We start from the raw sequence: 16152 nt of genomic DNA on the forward strand, positions 1-16152 counted from the left end.
CATTTCAGTACAAAATAATGAAAATGTCATTTTAATAATCATGTAATTTACTATAAATTTGATAAGGAAAATTAACTTTTTTGTAAAATGAGTATAAACAGGAAATTAAACAACAAATGAATAGCTTAATAAAAATTTGGGGTATAAAATTTTTTTTTATACATTAAAAAAAGGCTTAATGCATGATGTAATTAACACTTTAACTGCAAAACAATGCATGAGTCTGTGTTTGCAGTCTCAGCCAAGGCTTTGTCAATCGTCCAGTTTAGGGTAACTGTTTTACTAGTTCCCCTCTCACTGAGCTCTCTAAAAAAATAAAATCCCCGCAGGACTTTTTAACATTCTAATAAAACGATTTTACAGAGTGGCGTGGGTGTGAATTTTGGGGATGATGCCACGAAAAAAACATGTGAGCACAGGATTGTTAGTGACTGAAAGGAAGAATAAAGGGAAGGTGTTGAGCATATTTAACTCATAAATCATGACGACACCGTATCACACAAGCAAGTTACATTTAGTTCAATTATGCAGGGCAATGTGAAAGTGATGCACTCTCTATATGTTAAAACTGCTCTGCATTTGGTTAAAATCATTAAATATATTGTTGTGAAAGTTTTATATATATTTATATAAACTCTAGAATTAAGTGAAAAAATTGTATTTGATGTTTTTTTTTTAATTCACATTTCGTTTTTAAGATTTATCCTTTTGACAAATCACACAAACAAAAGTGCATGCTAAATTAACACAGCCATAATCAACCTTTGATACAATAAGCCTTGTGCTGACAGAAATAATCCACTGGCCACTTTCTCAATGAATAATTGATGCCCATCTTAACGGACTAATGAATGAATGTGGTTTGGTTTTGAGTGATAGCCCACTCATTGGAAAGCTATCCCAGGAGGGACGGGGCACTGGAGACGGAGGTGCCATCCTCTATAACCTGTATAATTGGTCATTTGACATGAGTGACTTGACTGTGTGTGTCCATGCACTGCCAGTGGAGGCTGACCCCTTTACCCTATTGTTTATTAGCACTGTTCCAGGTTATCACACCAATTAGAGCTGGAATAACAGTGATCAAGAAAGCAAAAACAAAAAGTATAAAAATGCATACTATTATCTGCGGGAATAGGAGATCAACTCGGTGATGGCAGGCATAAGAGAGTACTCTTTTGACCTGACTAAAAATAATTCTAAAACAAATAAATAATCGAGGAGTAATTTTAGAATCATGAAATAAGCGACAGATGCAAAAAAGGGTTTTTGTTCTATAAAGGTTCCCGCTGCGTTGCTCACTTTAAAAACAACAGCGTGGAAAGGTGACAAAGCTCCAAGGCTGTTCCCTGTATGCATTTGTGCTGGGCTTGTCCAAACAATCATACTTACATTTTAGCACTATTATACGCACACCCGATTTCCACAGGTCTGATAACATTCTCACTGCCGTTTTGGTGTGGCACTCTGACTAAACAATACCTTATTGACACGAGCTCTGGCCTCACAATAGCCACAAAACATCAGGGTTCCTGTTTTTGTTGACACTGTTTGAGCCCTCCATTGAAAGCAAAGTCACTGTGGACACAGCAATGCATAATTGGAGCTCCCTGTCATACAATACTGCAAATCAACCCTTTAAATGTTTGAGCATGATAAGGCAGAGAGAAGGCACACAGAAGGGGAGCAGGACAAAGACAGGGGGAAGTCAGGTGAATGGAAGTGTGGAAAGTTGATAGAAATGGAGAGTTAAGGGATTGTGGACTCGAGCACCACTAGGGGACAGTAGTAAGTCATGGACGGCAGCAGAAGCGCGCGTGTATGTGTGTGTGTGTGTGTGTTTGTGTATGCATGTTAGTGTGTGTGTGGCAAACAGTGAACAAAAGACTTTCTTTGTTGCACTCTCAAATAATAAAAGAATTCAGAAATAGCTACTTGACTGCTTTAGAAAAGATCTTGACAATGCATTGGCCCATAATGCACAGGAACAGCTCCAGATTTACATAATCATATGTAATGTAAACCACTACGAGGCTCCACAGCCAATAAACAAACTGACTGGGGAGAGGGTGAAACAGAGAGAGAGGGATCCACTTTCCCCTATGGACTTATATACTCACTTAAAGTACATTTTGCTTCATGCGCTCACAACAGTAGCACAACGTTTGCAAATTTTGTGGACACGTGCGCTGATGACAACAGAAAATACGCTTCTTGGGTAAAAATCACAGACAGCGAGGCAGCTATTTTGTTTGCATTTTACTTAAAACTATTTAATCATTGCAGTTTGCTAAGAAAAGAAAGACAGTTGAGTGTTTTTTAATCCACTGCAATAACAGTTAAAATAACACAAATTATATCTGGTTAAAAAAAGTCTGTGTTTTAAAGGCACATAAAAATTGTGGAACCTTTTCTTTGATCACGTATCCAGATGAATGGCCAAATGACTCGATGTCATTACTTGTGGTATACCTACTTATATCTGGTTTCTTTGTGTGTTAAAAGTCATTTGTTTGGTAGCTGGTTTAAACTGGAGAAGTTAACACCTCCACGTACCTCTGACGTTAGATATAACTGTCAAGAGGGAGCCTGTGTTTCTTTTTTGCTATGGTAACCGAAGACGTATATTCAAAACACGCTGCCTCCTCCTCCTTCTTCTCCTCCTCCTCCTCCTCCAGCAATTAAAAGCAGAACAATAACAATATTCACAGATGACAGTGGCGTCTGTACAGTAGTTATGCCCTTCGTTAGTCTCAAAATGTTCCTCATGAATTAGTTAAGTCTGTTAATTGCACATTTATTGCACTCAAGGCCACGGAGAGAAACACTAAACCGCTCTCGAAAAAAAATAGCAGTTAAACACGTATATAAATCATGAAAAATGAATCAAGCTTTTAAATTAAAGCTTAACATTGTGTGTGTTTGTATTTTGTTTTTTTAGTCCTACAAATTTAATTTACTTGCTATTTTATCTTTCAGGATAAAATGGAAAATTCTCATTGATCTAATCAAAGGGGCTACATTCACAGTTATCATATTTTACTTTATTAAAGTTAATGACGTTATTAAAAAACAAGCATGCTTCACTGCTTGAAAATTAGCGATGGATAAACAATAAAAGGGAAATTCTGGAAACTTTATTTTGAAAGAAAAACAAACAAAAGTAACAGGCCTAATTATTCCAGTGCCTACATTTTGTGTTAAGTGCTTCCAAAACATCACGGTTACGATCATATTTCTTCAGAGACAAGAAAATAAGGCAAATATCAGAATCATCCGGCAGCATAATCTCTTTGTGTTTACACTTTATCATCGCCTTTTCTGATCTCTGGCGTGTTTCATTATGGAGTGATGTTTGAGTGACACTGTGCCGGCTGTCACAGCCATGTGCTGAGGTTCCCTCTCATTTCCAGCAGCAACAATAATAATGACTATTCTAGTGCTAGCCCCACTGTTTGTGTTATTGTTGTGGGGTGTCAGACACAGGCCCTGACGTTTGCTATGCTATCAGCAGGAGTGTACAAATACAAACACATTTGCCTGAGTTATTGACCTTTATCTCCCCACTTTCTTGACAGCCTTCTCCAGTTATTGACAATACAAACACATGGGACGGCGCATAACCTTTCATTTACAGAGCACTTTCTCTCTTTTTGTCTCTCTCTCTGTCTCCCTTGTTCTTCCTTTCCCTCAGTCTGCGCCTCTCTGCACTTGCAATTTGTTTAAATAAAATGGGGGCAGACAATGGTACTGCTCATTTCTGCCATTTTTCTTTCACTCCAAATTTCAGAGGATAATATCATTAGACTGATACAATGGCTGCTATTCAGCCTTAGATACACAGATATTTCAAGTATTCAATATAGTTTTGACATGCTGACATTAGGGGAGATTGTTGTTTCCCTATTTGTTTGCTTACAATGATGTTGATTCCATCATAAATCTTGGGTACCTAAAGCAAGATGTTTGTCTTTATGATGTTCAAATTATCAGTGAAATATATGTGGTCGGTAAAGTGAAAACACAAGGAATAAGCAAAAAGATGTACAAAAATAAAAACTGGATTTGAGAAACAAATATTTACACTGTAAATAAGGAACGTTAAGTTTTTACACTGAAAAGTATACAGTGAGCAGTTTTATTAATGCAAAATAAAAAACAACATAATTATTCTGAAAATTGAACTGAATCCACTAACCCATAATAAACAGTACAATTTACTGCATCTCAATACAGCATTGAATAACAATGGTCATAAAACCACTAGTATTCCACTAATGATTCTCCTCCAGGATTTATTGTGTTTTTCAATGTGTGTCCTCTTGCATTTCAGCGTGAAAAATAGCGTACATAAAATACGGGTGTCCCCACCAGTCGGCCCTCTGCAGGTACTTCAGAGCCCCAAAATTAAATTTTAAACAATCCAGACCAGTGTTTGGTGACCATGGTTAATCATCAAGAAACAAAGACATCAAACAATATTTGATAATGAGAAAAATGCCTCCAGGATATTAGGGGATGGGGGGAGAGCACAGCATGAGCCTCGTCAGCAGAGCTAGGTAGAGAGGCCAGACCAGACACAAGCCGCATTCACGTGTCTGTGTGTGGTGATGGTGGGTGTCTGTGTGTGCGTGTGTGTGTGTGTGCCTCATACACAAAAAAACACTTATGCACGCACGCACACATCATGGTGTGTCGCACACACCAACGCTTGTACACACACACCTCGTATGGACTAGAAATAAAAATTTAAAAAGCCACTTTTTTTTTTTCAAAGTTCCTGACGAGATAATTAGAATTCAGTGTATGGAGCCATTGGTGAGATTAGAGCGTTGTGAAATTGTGCTTCATTTTGAACTTCACTGCATCACGCCTCAACCCAATTATCTACAGTTAAAATGGCTTAGTGAGGCTCCAAACTGTGACTGACAAAAATACAGAGCAACCTAAAAAGTTTTCTTTATAGATAAAAGTAATTACGTTGCACCATAAAAAAGCTAAATAGCTAGACTTCTATTTTCTCTGAAAATACATGCAACGTTCAAATCACACTTTGACATCTATTAATATACATTAAGAGGTTAGTGATGGAAAAATATTTTATTATTTTAAATATTCAAGTTTTTTTAAATCGTATATATTTTTTTAAATTAGGAATTTATGCTTTCAGTAATAGATGCAGATCCAGAATGGCTTCATTTTCATCAGGCCAGTATAATTAGTCCTAACTAAAATAAGAAGTTGGGTAGCCAGGAAGAGGGAGGGAGGGGAAGTGGTGTTGGGTAATGAGAAGAAAATGTTTTTTCCCCTCTTCCTCTGTCATACTGTTATTGGGTTATCCTTGATTGACGCAGCGTTAACGGCCGGGCCAAATCAAGGCAGATCCAGCAACCTAGGCCGAACGGCAGCATGTGCAGCCACCTCGGTCATGCAAATTGCACTCGGGCAGCCCGTTGACTATGATTAATGAGTTTGGGCTGCAGCCTTTGTTTCCGCATGCAGCCGTTTAGAGTGAAATACAATCCCAAAATATTATGAATCTCCTATTAATCCAGTAAATTTGCTCACATTGCACATGTTGTTTTGGGCGATTTACAGATTTACAGCCAAATGTGTGTGTGTATGTTTGCACATATGTGTGTGTGTTTGTGTTAAGGGGATGAGCACAATTGTATTTAATTACATGTCCTCTAATTAAATTCATTAAAAGATAATAAAATAAATGAAAGAAACAGCTTTGAAAGCTTAGGTGAAACACATGTGTCTTGTCTCCCATGATGTAAAATATGGATGTGGGATTTTCAGGGGCAGTCATGCTGTACAGGGGGGATGTATGAATCCGATACCTTGCTAATACTACAGGCATTTCCTGGTTATGGTTTGCCTCATGTTTAAACTGTGATTTTTAGAGCTAAGATCCCAGACTCCCTGAAGATTGGAGAGCAATTCTGTGTTGCAGGGGAGTGAAGTCACTGGCTTCAGTAATGGAAAAAAAGGAACATTATGACAGTAATGCTGACGATCTAGTGTAACAAAATGCTCTCTTTGTAACGTGAGTAATATCACTAGATATGGTAAGGAGGGACTATGTGTAAGACATGGGAGGGCTTGCAATTTCCTTAAACTATGTGATGAGTAAAGGAAATTACACAGCCTCACAAATCTTCAATTCATTGTCAGATACTGTTGATAAAAAACACTTCTTATGCATGCACGCATTTTCCTCTTCTCCACAGATACACACTTTCCCTCTGCTGCCAGCAAAATGTAAATGTTTTCCAGGCATTAAGGTATATAAGTGCCATTAGTGGAACAGTGCTTAGCACTACAATGGTGTGCCGAGAGCAGTGGAGCAGAGATCAGTGCAGCATCTCCTGGATATCAGAGGGAGACATCCTTTGTAAATTCATCTCCTACTGTGAGACGGCTTCACAGCTGGTTAGCGACACTGGGTGTACAACTGCCCTGTTTACACGCAGTCTCCAAAGCACTCATCTTTCACCCGGTATCTTTTCCCTGCATCCTCTCCATCACCTCGCTCTCTCTTTCAGCTCTAATCACAGCCTGCTGTGGCTTTCTTAGCCATCAGTAAATGCATACAGATATAAACTTATTCAATACAAAAATGTGTGCTTACACACACACATAGGAGTACATAGAAGGGCAAGAGTAGACACCTGCAAACAACAAAATCTCTGATCCCCTAGCTTTTGAAGCCATTACAATACACAGCCTTCCAACCCCTTCTCTGATTTTTATCATTTTATACCATTGCATTACACTGGTCCTTTTATACCTATTACACACACGGCTCCCCACCAAAACCCCTGATCCTCTGATACCTAGATGGGTAAACTGCTCCTCCTGCCCCTGACCTCAGCCCTTTGTAGCAATCAGACCAGACTTCCTCAGTTGCCCTGATCTTATCTAGCTATACCAATCCCACTACACAGCTCCCTTTTGTAACAGCTACAGAGCGCTGAGCCCTTTCAGACCCAGGCACTATGCCGGTGAACACAGAGCCTAAGACCTCAGCTCATCTCAGACATCATACTACACTGCCCAACAACAATGACTGCTATTTTCTGACACAGCACAGGTCAGATAGAGCCTTTCTGCTCACTGATGCATTGTTCACTCAGAATGCAGAAAACCAAAAGAATGTTTGACTCAGCCATAGAAGAGACTAATATAATTATACAGGCATACAGGTGATAATACAGATTAAAAATAAATAAATAAATAAATAAAAAATACACATTTTGAGTCCTGTTATTTGTGACAGCGATCATCTTTCATTTTTTATTTTTTTAGGAAAATAAAAATCAAACAAAAATGAACTGAAGAAGACAAAAGATTTAAAAGAAAATCTATTAGTGAATGAGCTTTAGCACTATTCCACAGAGACTAATTATACAGTAATGCCATTGTAAAATTATATTGATCTCAAGGGATGTATTTGGTCTTAAAGAATTACTCCAATCTTACTGTTGTTTAAAACAACCAATTTTTAACTGTTAGATTCATAATCATTAAAAGACACACAGCTTCAAGTTAGAAATGTTACAGAAAGCAAATGTTTATCCTTCAAAGTTTCACAGTTGTTTCTTCTATACAGCAATCCATTTGAATTTTTTACGTCTAATTTATGTCGTGCAAATTGAACCAATATACCTTTACTGCTGAGAGAGGATGCTGGTGGATACTGGGGGAGCCCAAGACTGGAGATGACCCACAACATTTCCCATAGGAGGTAATTGTGGAGTCAAGGGGTAACAGATGTCATATGACTCTCATTGAACCACTATAAAAAGGTGAGAAAATATATTTAGACACTTTAATTTCAATTACTGCGCTAAATACGGAAAATAAGAATTTTTGAAAAACGATGGACTCAGCTATAAAGATACTGCGTCTTCAGTTCTTTAAAATGTAAATAACTATTTTTAAAAATAAATCAGAAGTACAAACAAAAGAGCCATGTGTCTGAAATCGCTGCATGAACCCTTCGCTTTACATGAGACTGAGTGTTGCGTTACAAAATATAAACTTTATGGTCAAAGCTAAAAACTATTTGTTTCAGCCATCGTTTTTTTTTTCATCCCCAGTGAGTGCCATAAATGTAAACGCAGAACCAAAACCATGGCTAGAAATGTGTTAAATCTGTCACGCTATTAGTGAAACTGTAGTTCACATACGCATTAGGGAGGCGTTCCCTTATTTCTCCCAGTCACCGTGCCTCTATTTCTCCATTACAACCTTTCCCTTAAAACAAAAGAACAAAAAACATAAGCGTTTTCCCTAACAGCACAGTTCATGTATTCCAGAGCCGCTGGACTGCAAAATACTTGAAGAATGTAACAGGAGAGCCTGTATCTTATCATTACTAATACCTACTCGTTTTTGCGTGCGTCGTTAACAGCCGACGAGAAGGCAGTTCCAGTGACCAACACGTCTTAGCTAGGCACCGCCTTCGCGCTACAAAGTAACCAATCATCTGTCGGCATACTCAGCTCCTTGGATTCTTCTACCAATCAACTCGGTGTTCACATGAAAGTAACCCCCTTCAACTTCCTAGCGGGAAGCAGCTATCGGGGACGGTACTAGGACTGCAGGAATTAAGAGTAAAGATCCCTTTTTCATGGTATTTATTGCTTTTGAGCTATTTTTTGCAGCATGTTGCACACAATAGACATGAAGCCGACTAATACCTTGGTGAGACCGAAGGTTTTACGTTATGATATGCCCTTAGTGTTTCGCAGGTGTAACATAAAGCTAGGTTTGGTTAGCGGTGCAGCTACTAAAACAGTAAAACAGCTGTTTTTGACAGCTGTCAATGACCTGACACCCTCGCAGGTCGCGTTGTCACAACTTTGTGCAGAAGCATGTGTTGATCAGATTCTCTTCCCCTCTTCAAAGATGAGACTGTCCCGAGCAGAATATAAAGAGATAGTGCGATGGACTGAAAAACTGAGACCTACACGCCGATGCATGAAGATACTGAAGGACAAGTTTCCAAGGTGAGTGTGTACACACTGGATTGCATTCAGTGTGTGTTTCCGTTGCATTTGCCAATTGACTGTTACTGTACTCCAAGTGCATATTAATGTCTGACATAGAAAGTAAACACCAAACTGCTGCGTATGAGCATCAGTTACCACACATTATAAAACAATGAGTCAAGACCAAAAGAAGCCCAAACAAGATGTCTTTGGATTATTGGAAATTAATTAATGTATCAGAAAGCTTGTTAATTTAAATTATATTGTTATCATCTGAGTACAGCTCCCCATAGCCAAGTAATCCCCCTCCCCCCCTCAGTTTTATCTCCTATTTTTCAGCATTTGTGATCCTATTTAATTCACTTGTTAAGATCACTAATTAATTCCACACAGGTTTCTGTATTGGCTTCCACCACAGCATTAGCCAGCGTTTTGCCATGCAGGTCCTGCACATCCAGAAATCGAAGAGAGAGGTTAATGGTTGTATTTGCCTTTCTCCTTGACACTGAAGGCCCTCCTGTTATTGACTGTAACATGTGTAATCCCCCAAGGCCTCCAGGACAGCATGGCTGATCCCGTCGAGGTCACTTACAAAGTCGCATGTATTTGGAGCTTCCTACTTCCATTGTGCCCTAATCACCAATCTAGAAGAAGGTATCAGGTCCCCAAAGGGGATGCCATGGAGTTTCAGTTTGCCTTTGTTCTCACTGTCAGCATTTTACGGAATATGTCATGCATATAAAATGCATCCAATATTGCTCATGTTTAAGCACTGAAACACTGAAGTCTGTCTAGCGTTTATTTCTTTTTTGTATTCTCACTCAAACTGCCTTTAACAAACATACCAAATGCCATCTTTTGTACTGGAGTGTAATAATTAAATGAAAACACTGCACCGTTTTCATTCCAGTAATTCTTCACAGTCTTCCTCTCCCAGAGGTGCTTGCTCTTTTGTTTAGTCTTGCTGGTTATTATTTTTACGTTCACTATAACCAATCTCGGGGAGGCCCTTGCTCTTTAAATCCCTGAGTCTCGTCACTGGGCCTGACAGACAGGCACGGCAGCAGTGTTTTCACAGTCTGCGAAATTATTCTGGTTGTCCAATCAGCTGAGCTGGGCTCTGGAGGGTTAGTGATTGGACTGGCAGGAAATCAGGCTCTTAAGACATAACATATCGACTAGGCCATCCATCATCTCTTAGCATGCGCTCAGGCACAGCAGTCAGCCACCCCCACCCCACACACCCCCTGTCCCCTTAGACTGTGTGGGAGCCCTGCCATTGCGTAAATATTGGCCAGGCTGGGCCTGGCAGTGGTTGGGTTGGAGGGGGTTTGGGCCTTTATTGTGGACAGGCTTGGACTAAGGGGATGGGCAAGAGAATTGGTTATTACAGTCAGGAGAATAGACAGTTGCATTGATACCAAATCATTTTGCAATATACTATACCTGTTTTCCAGGGGATGGAAACTGTTGAATAAATTGTAAATTCATGTGTTGTTTACAAGTATAATAGCAGAGGCATGAAGTTTATTTAGATAGTGATATTATTTTGCTACCCTGTAATTGTATTTTATTCAGGGTTTCTCTTTGGCCAACATAGCCAGAGCCAGCACTGTAATAAATATATATATTTTCAAACCTCATTTTGTTAATTGCAATATTATTTACTCAGTTAAAATCAATATTGAGTAGAAATGGCATGAAATGCACATATTTCTGTCAAAGAAAGTAGCACAGTCAGTGCCTTAATTGTATGCATGTAGTTAACCACTAAAGGCTGACTTTGAGTCAGTAAACACCATATAGTTTTCTTTTATGCTACATTAATCTGATTTATCCAATAAGTATATGAAAATACTTCACAGGTGAGCGTAAAGGCATCCTACTGATGTAATATATTTAGGTCTAGGGAGTTATTAGTTACTGACTTTAGGTGAAATCATAAATGATTTGATGGTCCTCTGTGGTCATTTTACAGTTCTGCTCTGGCTGAATTCATTTTTTTATGCAATTAAAGTTAAAATGTATTAATAAAAGGAGTTGATATAAAAAGGATCTTTCATCATATATTATAGCTACAGATCTACAGTAGATAGATGTTGACTAGGTTGAAAAAAATCTTTATTTGTTAAATTTCTTACAGTTCTTTCCCCTTTAGTTGTTTTTTTTTTTTTTTAATTCTGTTAAAATAATCATTACCCCAAAGGATCTGAATGCTGTATAGAGTTCAAAATCATTTCATAGTCATTGCTTTTGATTGGGAACTTAAATGGAAGAGAATTTAAACTTGGAACAAAAAGATTGTTATAGGCCATTTCAAGGTAATTTCCACAGAGAGTCTGTCGGTCTTTTGCTTGTATTATGAAAAGCGTTTGTGGGAGGAGAGAGGGAGTGTCCTATAGACAGACAGAAAGAGAAAGATTGTGATGTGGAGTCCCTCATCTGTAACGGCTGCATAACACAGATGTTGGGAGTCATCTGTCAGCCTGGCCTCTCTTGCTGGGCCCGAGCTGCTCTGGGGGGAAAAGAATTGGACACGGTGCTGTCACTTTTTACCCCCACTCACAATGGAGGGACATGCAAATATCAACCCCCGTTCTTGCCCTCTCTTCTTTGCCCTCCTCTTAGCCAGTCGTGGTGTCCTGTCTACTATCTGGACTGTGGCTAGGCAGAAAAGGGGGATGGGGGGCCGATCGCAGGCTGGTGTGGGGGGAAATGTGACATCAGTCCCATCAGGTCCTTCTCTTGCCACATATTAGAATTGGAAATGATGGGCTGCTCTCTCAGGCCTTGCCTGTCTTCCCATGGGTCTAGAGGGGACCCCAGTCCTTCTACCACTTGTCCCCCGAGAGAGTTGGTGCAAGAAGGGCAAGATAAAGAGGGAGGGAATGTGAGAGTCCTCTGTGTCCTTCTGTGCTATATTATGAATGAATTGGGATGTAATGATCACCCCCCTCTTTAAAATGCCATTCAGCTCCTTATATGGCTTTCACAGTGATGAAAGTAAAAGAATGAGCAAAACGGGGCAGATGCGGCTGATTTGCAAAAAAGAAAAGCTTAAACAGTAAAGTGTGAAGCATCTTTCCCCACTAAACACAATCAGCACCTCTCTTTTATTCACACACACACATACACACACGCACAGACACAGTTCCCTGGTGAGGAGTCCCTGAACGTTTTTCGAATCGGGCCCTAATGTGCCGTTTTCATCAGCACTGAGGCGGGCTGCAATATGGTGCTGGAGCTCGCTCTGGGAATATGAATGTTGATTAAGCATGCGTTCAGCCTTTTGAAATTCTGAAGAAGTGTCAGAATAATGGATGTTGAGCAAATGTCAAGCATTTGTTAATTTCTCTGTTATTTGGGGTTTATCTAGCATGATCTTTGGAAGGAAAGCGCAGGGCAGGGTTGTTGTGGCATGTGCCATTGATATGATGATTTCTTGGCTACACTTTGTTTTTGATGGTAATATCTCAGCTCAGCATGAAGCTCAGGGAATTGCTCATTGATTATTTATTGTAGTCATATTGTTTACCTCTTTACATGGCGGTTAAAGTTAAGGATTTGATAACAGGTATAATATGGTGGAGAAAAAAAACATTAAATATCGCTTTTTTTTCCCAGTGTGTGGTATTTATTATTTGTTCACAGCTTTCAAGGGCTCATTGCCCACATTTTAGGTATATCAAATTCTTGGCATATATGTATTAAATTCCTGGCTTGTTTCTCAGTTTTAACTTTGATTTCTACGATTGTCCCTGTGGAATCAATTGATTTTCTCTTTCCAGCTGCTGTGCTGTGAAGGTAGAACTCCACAAGTATTTTGTAGGCTGGAAGTGGCAATGACATTACCCAGAGACTGATCAAGTGCAGAGCCTGTGGGGCCAGCCCCGACAGCTTCCAGTGCATGGCCTCACACTTCTGGCTGCCCATATTGAACAAAACACAAACTGGCAGTTGGGGCTTAGGGGTACAACCCTTGAAGGCTGGCTAAATAATTCCACGCCTTTATGTGGTTAGATGAGCACTGGAAGGGTGAAGGGATGAATGAAGTGTTAGCAGAGAGAAGGTGTGGAAAGAAGAGAAGCTGAGTATACAACTTCATGTCAGGCTAAGGAGTTCATGAATAATAGATGTAATCAATTACTTGATTAGGAAGCAAAGGAATGGCTACTTCCTTCTCATATCAGAGGGATGTTGTCCAAGCACATTCCATAGAGTGCAAAGCCTTTTTGGCTCATTGGTCTAAAAACAAAGAGGTAAGCAGCTTGTTTTTGAGTTAGGCCTGATAGAAATTACATGGTCCCTTATCGTGAAGGTTAAAAACTGCATTTACTGGAGCGATAGACTGAGTAGGTCAATATTAGTAGAGTAAAACTATTGATATGGTACTCTAAGAATAAGAGCAGCATCTGCTGTACTGTATGCTAGTGTCAGTAGTAGTGTTGTCACTGAACCCCCCCAAAAAACATATGTACTCTGAGGGAAACCTACAGTTCAGCTGGGCAGTTATATCAGAGTCTCTAGCCTGGGGTTCTCTTTGCATACTGGAATCAATTGCAGACGAAGAATGAAACAAAATTGCCCAGAATGGTACAAGTTCCCCAGCTGCGCTTGGGGGAATAGGCAATTGGTCAGTGTAATGTGTTTCTTTGCCAGACCAGTGGACACTCGCCACTTGACGGATAGCATGAACCTCATTTTCTGTTTTCCATGAGAGCTTGCAGAAGCAGCAGTGACAGTAATTATGCTTTAACAATGGCAAAATACTATAGTTATAGCACGTCTTTGCACAGACGGAGTGGTGAAGATCCCTTGCTTTCAGGAGGAATCACAATTAGAGTGGTGATTGTAAAGGTTTTCTTGCTCTTTTTACCGCCATTATATAACAGCTCTGACAACTCAGGGCACCTCAACAGACAGAAATTTTAAAGATTGTAATAAAGTAAAGGAAGCTCAGTAGGGGTCATATTGTGCCTCTGCTAAAACCATTTCTGTCCATGGTCCCCTACAGCCTTGTAGGTTTGTATGGCCTGCTGCGGTAAGATTGTTGGGGGTGGGGGTTTCTTCACAGTACAAACTGGTGAGTCTTCCTTCAGATGGAGAAATATCTTGAAAATATTGTTTAAAAGTGACAAAAAAATTGCACAAAAATTTCTATAGCTTTCTAAAATGCAACAGTCATTATGTTAATTGTGCTTAAAAGGAAAAAAAAGCCTTTATACTTGTTTTTGCAGAACAAAAATTGCAAATATTTAAACTCTAAACACGTGCGCTCATTGTGCAAGTATTTGTTTGAAGCTAAATGACACACTGAGATTTGTGTTTGTTTCTATCCGTTGTCAGAATATATCACATTTATACATTAATGTATAAAGATTTTTTTTTCAACTCATTTGTTTGGCTGCTGATGACGCTAGGCTTAGCTGAGAAACAGATGTTAGCATTTTGCCTATCAGCATGTGTAATTAACAACATTTGCATATCCAGCGTTTTAGCCCGTATTCAGCTGTATAAAATACTGATCTATAGCAAAGTAAGTGCTTCATATAGTATTGTCAGCACTCTTGTCTGAATGAGGTGTTTTGATGGTAAATAAACCTAAATATGTGAAAAAATAATGGAATTAAACTTCAATAATAATGTAATGTAGTATAGGTGTAGAATTTAAACTAAGCCTTATCCTCTCAGATTTCCTTGCACAAAATATTTCTTCCATGTCATTCCCTTCTGAAAATTGTTTCATCGCCAGCAGTAAAAATATGTGCTATTAGACAGTTCCATGCCCTGAAGAGTCACACCATTCAACACACTCTGCATGCAGATCCACCAAATGCTAAATACTGTCGCAGCATATGATACCAATGCCATTAGCCAGGTGGCTTTCATTACCCAAATTACAGCTATTGTTTATAATTAATTATTTGTAAATAGGAAGTTTCCAAATATAATTGATAGTTTGAATTTCCCTCATCTCCTATTAATTAGGTTGATGGGAATTTCAAGGCTTTTCACTGTGTTCGTGTTTAAGGCAATGATACAGCCTGAATGCACAAGAAAATAAGTTAATGCAGCACTCAAACTTGAATTTATCAGATTCACAGCCACTGGGTAACCTAGCTTAATAGAGCCTGAAGTACTGACCAGACAGCCATACCAGTTCAGTGACAAAGTGAAAGTCCCTAATTGTTTTTAATTTAATCTGCTGCTTTACTATTTTGGGTGCCAGTGCATATTAATGCTCTGTCTTATGTTGTAAGGAAGGGTAATTAGGTTGAGAGTGAATGATTCCCTAACCACTCTTCTGTCTCCCAACCTTCTGTTTCCCCATGTTCTAAATTATATCCGAAAGGGCAGATTTTTTATTTTCTGCTTTTTACATAAAAGCCACTGTAAGTGTGCACTGCAGTGTCACAGACTCTTGTCCGTGGCTCTTCAAATTATATTTTGTGTGTTCTTTGTTTGATGAGATTGATTTTTTTTTTTTTTTAAGTAAGTGAAACAGCGATCAATGAACCCATATGTTGACCTTGGCAAGTGCATTAAAAAATAGCTTTCTTTATTTACACAATTCACAAAGGGCTCACGACTTCCTAGCTTTAGTCACAGAACTGTTTTAGGCTTCACTTTAGGAAGACAAGTGTCTAATATATGTTATTTTAAATATTCGTAGTCATTGTCAGTTACAACCACATCACCAAGAGATATTTAAATATTAGAAAAGGTGGAAAACCTTGTTACCTTATCATCTTATTTCAAAAAAATGTTCAAAGCTGTTTTATCATATCCTAACATTTCCATGTGTTGCATATTGACACTAAGCATTTGGCTGTGCGTATCATGTGTGCAATTCATAATAAAATGCAAGCTACAGGATTTGTTTAAGGCTAACAAAATACAGTCAGAAATGCAGCTGGTTTTAGAATAGTTAACAAATTGGGTTCATTTTTATAACCACTGAGACAGGACAGAGTTTCACAAACGCTTGTACTGTGTGGCAATGGGATACATGAATTATAGTAAAAATGTAATACTCCTGTTCAGTAGGCAGATCAAATCCTCGCTGTAAGACGGCAATTGGCTACATATTTTAGCATAAGGTGAGCTTACTGCGCCCAAGAGAGGACAGGCTGGATATACATTAATGTAA

General features: G+C 38.9%; 1 protein-coding gene and 1 long non-coding RNA gene across 5 annotated transcripts in view; one reads left to right on the forward strand and one right to left on the reverse strand.

The window, feature by feature from the left end:
* Positions 1 to 8420, reverse strand: part of LOC146552344 (uncharacterized) — a 64800-nt gene extending 56380 nt beyond the window's left edge. For both annotated transcript variants that reach the window (XR_014889994.1, XR_014889995.1), the window contains exons 1-3: positions 8398 to 8420; positions 8199 to 8265; positions 7675 to 7804 (exon numbers count right to left, since the gene is read on the reverse strand). This is a non-coding gene — a long non-coding RNA (uncharacterized LOC146552344). The remainder of the gene's footprint in view (positions 1 to 7674; positions 7805 to 8198; positions 8266 to 8397) is intronic.
* A 140-nt stretch (positions 8421 to 8560) lies between these two features.
* Positions 8561 to 16152, forward strand: part of cdin1 (CDAN1 interacting nuclease 1) — a 50631-nt gene continuing 43039 nt past the window's right edge. For 2 of the 3 annotated variants that reach the window (XM_085257633.1, XM_085257635.1), the window contains exons 1-2: positions 8561 to 8644; positions 8920 to 9020. In XM_085257633.1, coding sequence (XP_085113759.1) covers positions 8642 to 8644; positions 8920 to 9020 — 104 coding nt within the window. In that variant the 5' untranslated portion in view covers positions 8561 to 8641. The remainder of the gene's footprint in view (positions 8645 to 8919; positions 9021 to 16152) is intronic. The other variant, XM_085257634.1, reaches the window with a different exon arrangement.

Source organism: Mchenga conophoros, linkage group LG19, assembly GCF_057382185.1.
Source record: "Mchenga conophoros isolate Kocher_MC1m ecotype Shallow Benthic linkage group LG19, M_conophoros_male_GT1.1, whole genome shotgun sequence".
Taxonomy (NCBI): Eukaryota; Metazoa; Chordata; class Actinopteri; order Cichliformes; family Cichlidae; genus Mchenga; species Mchenga conophoros.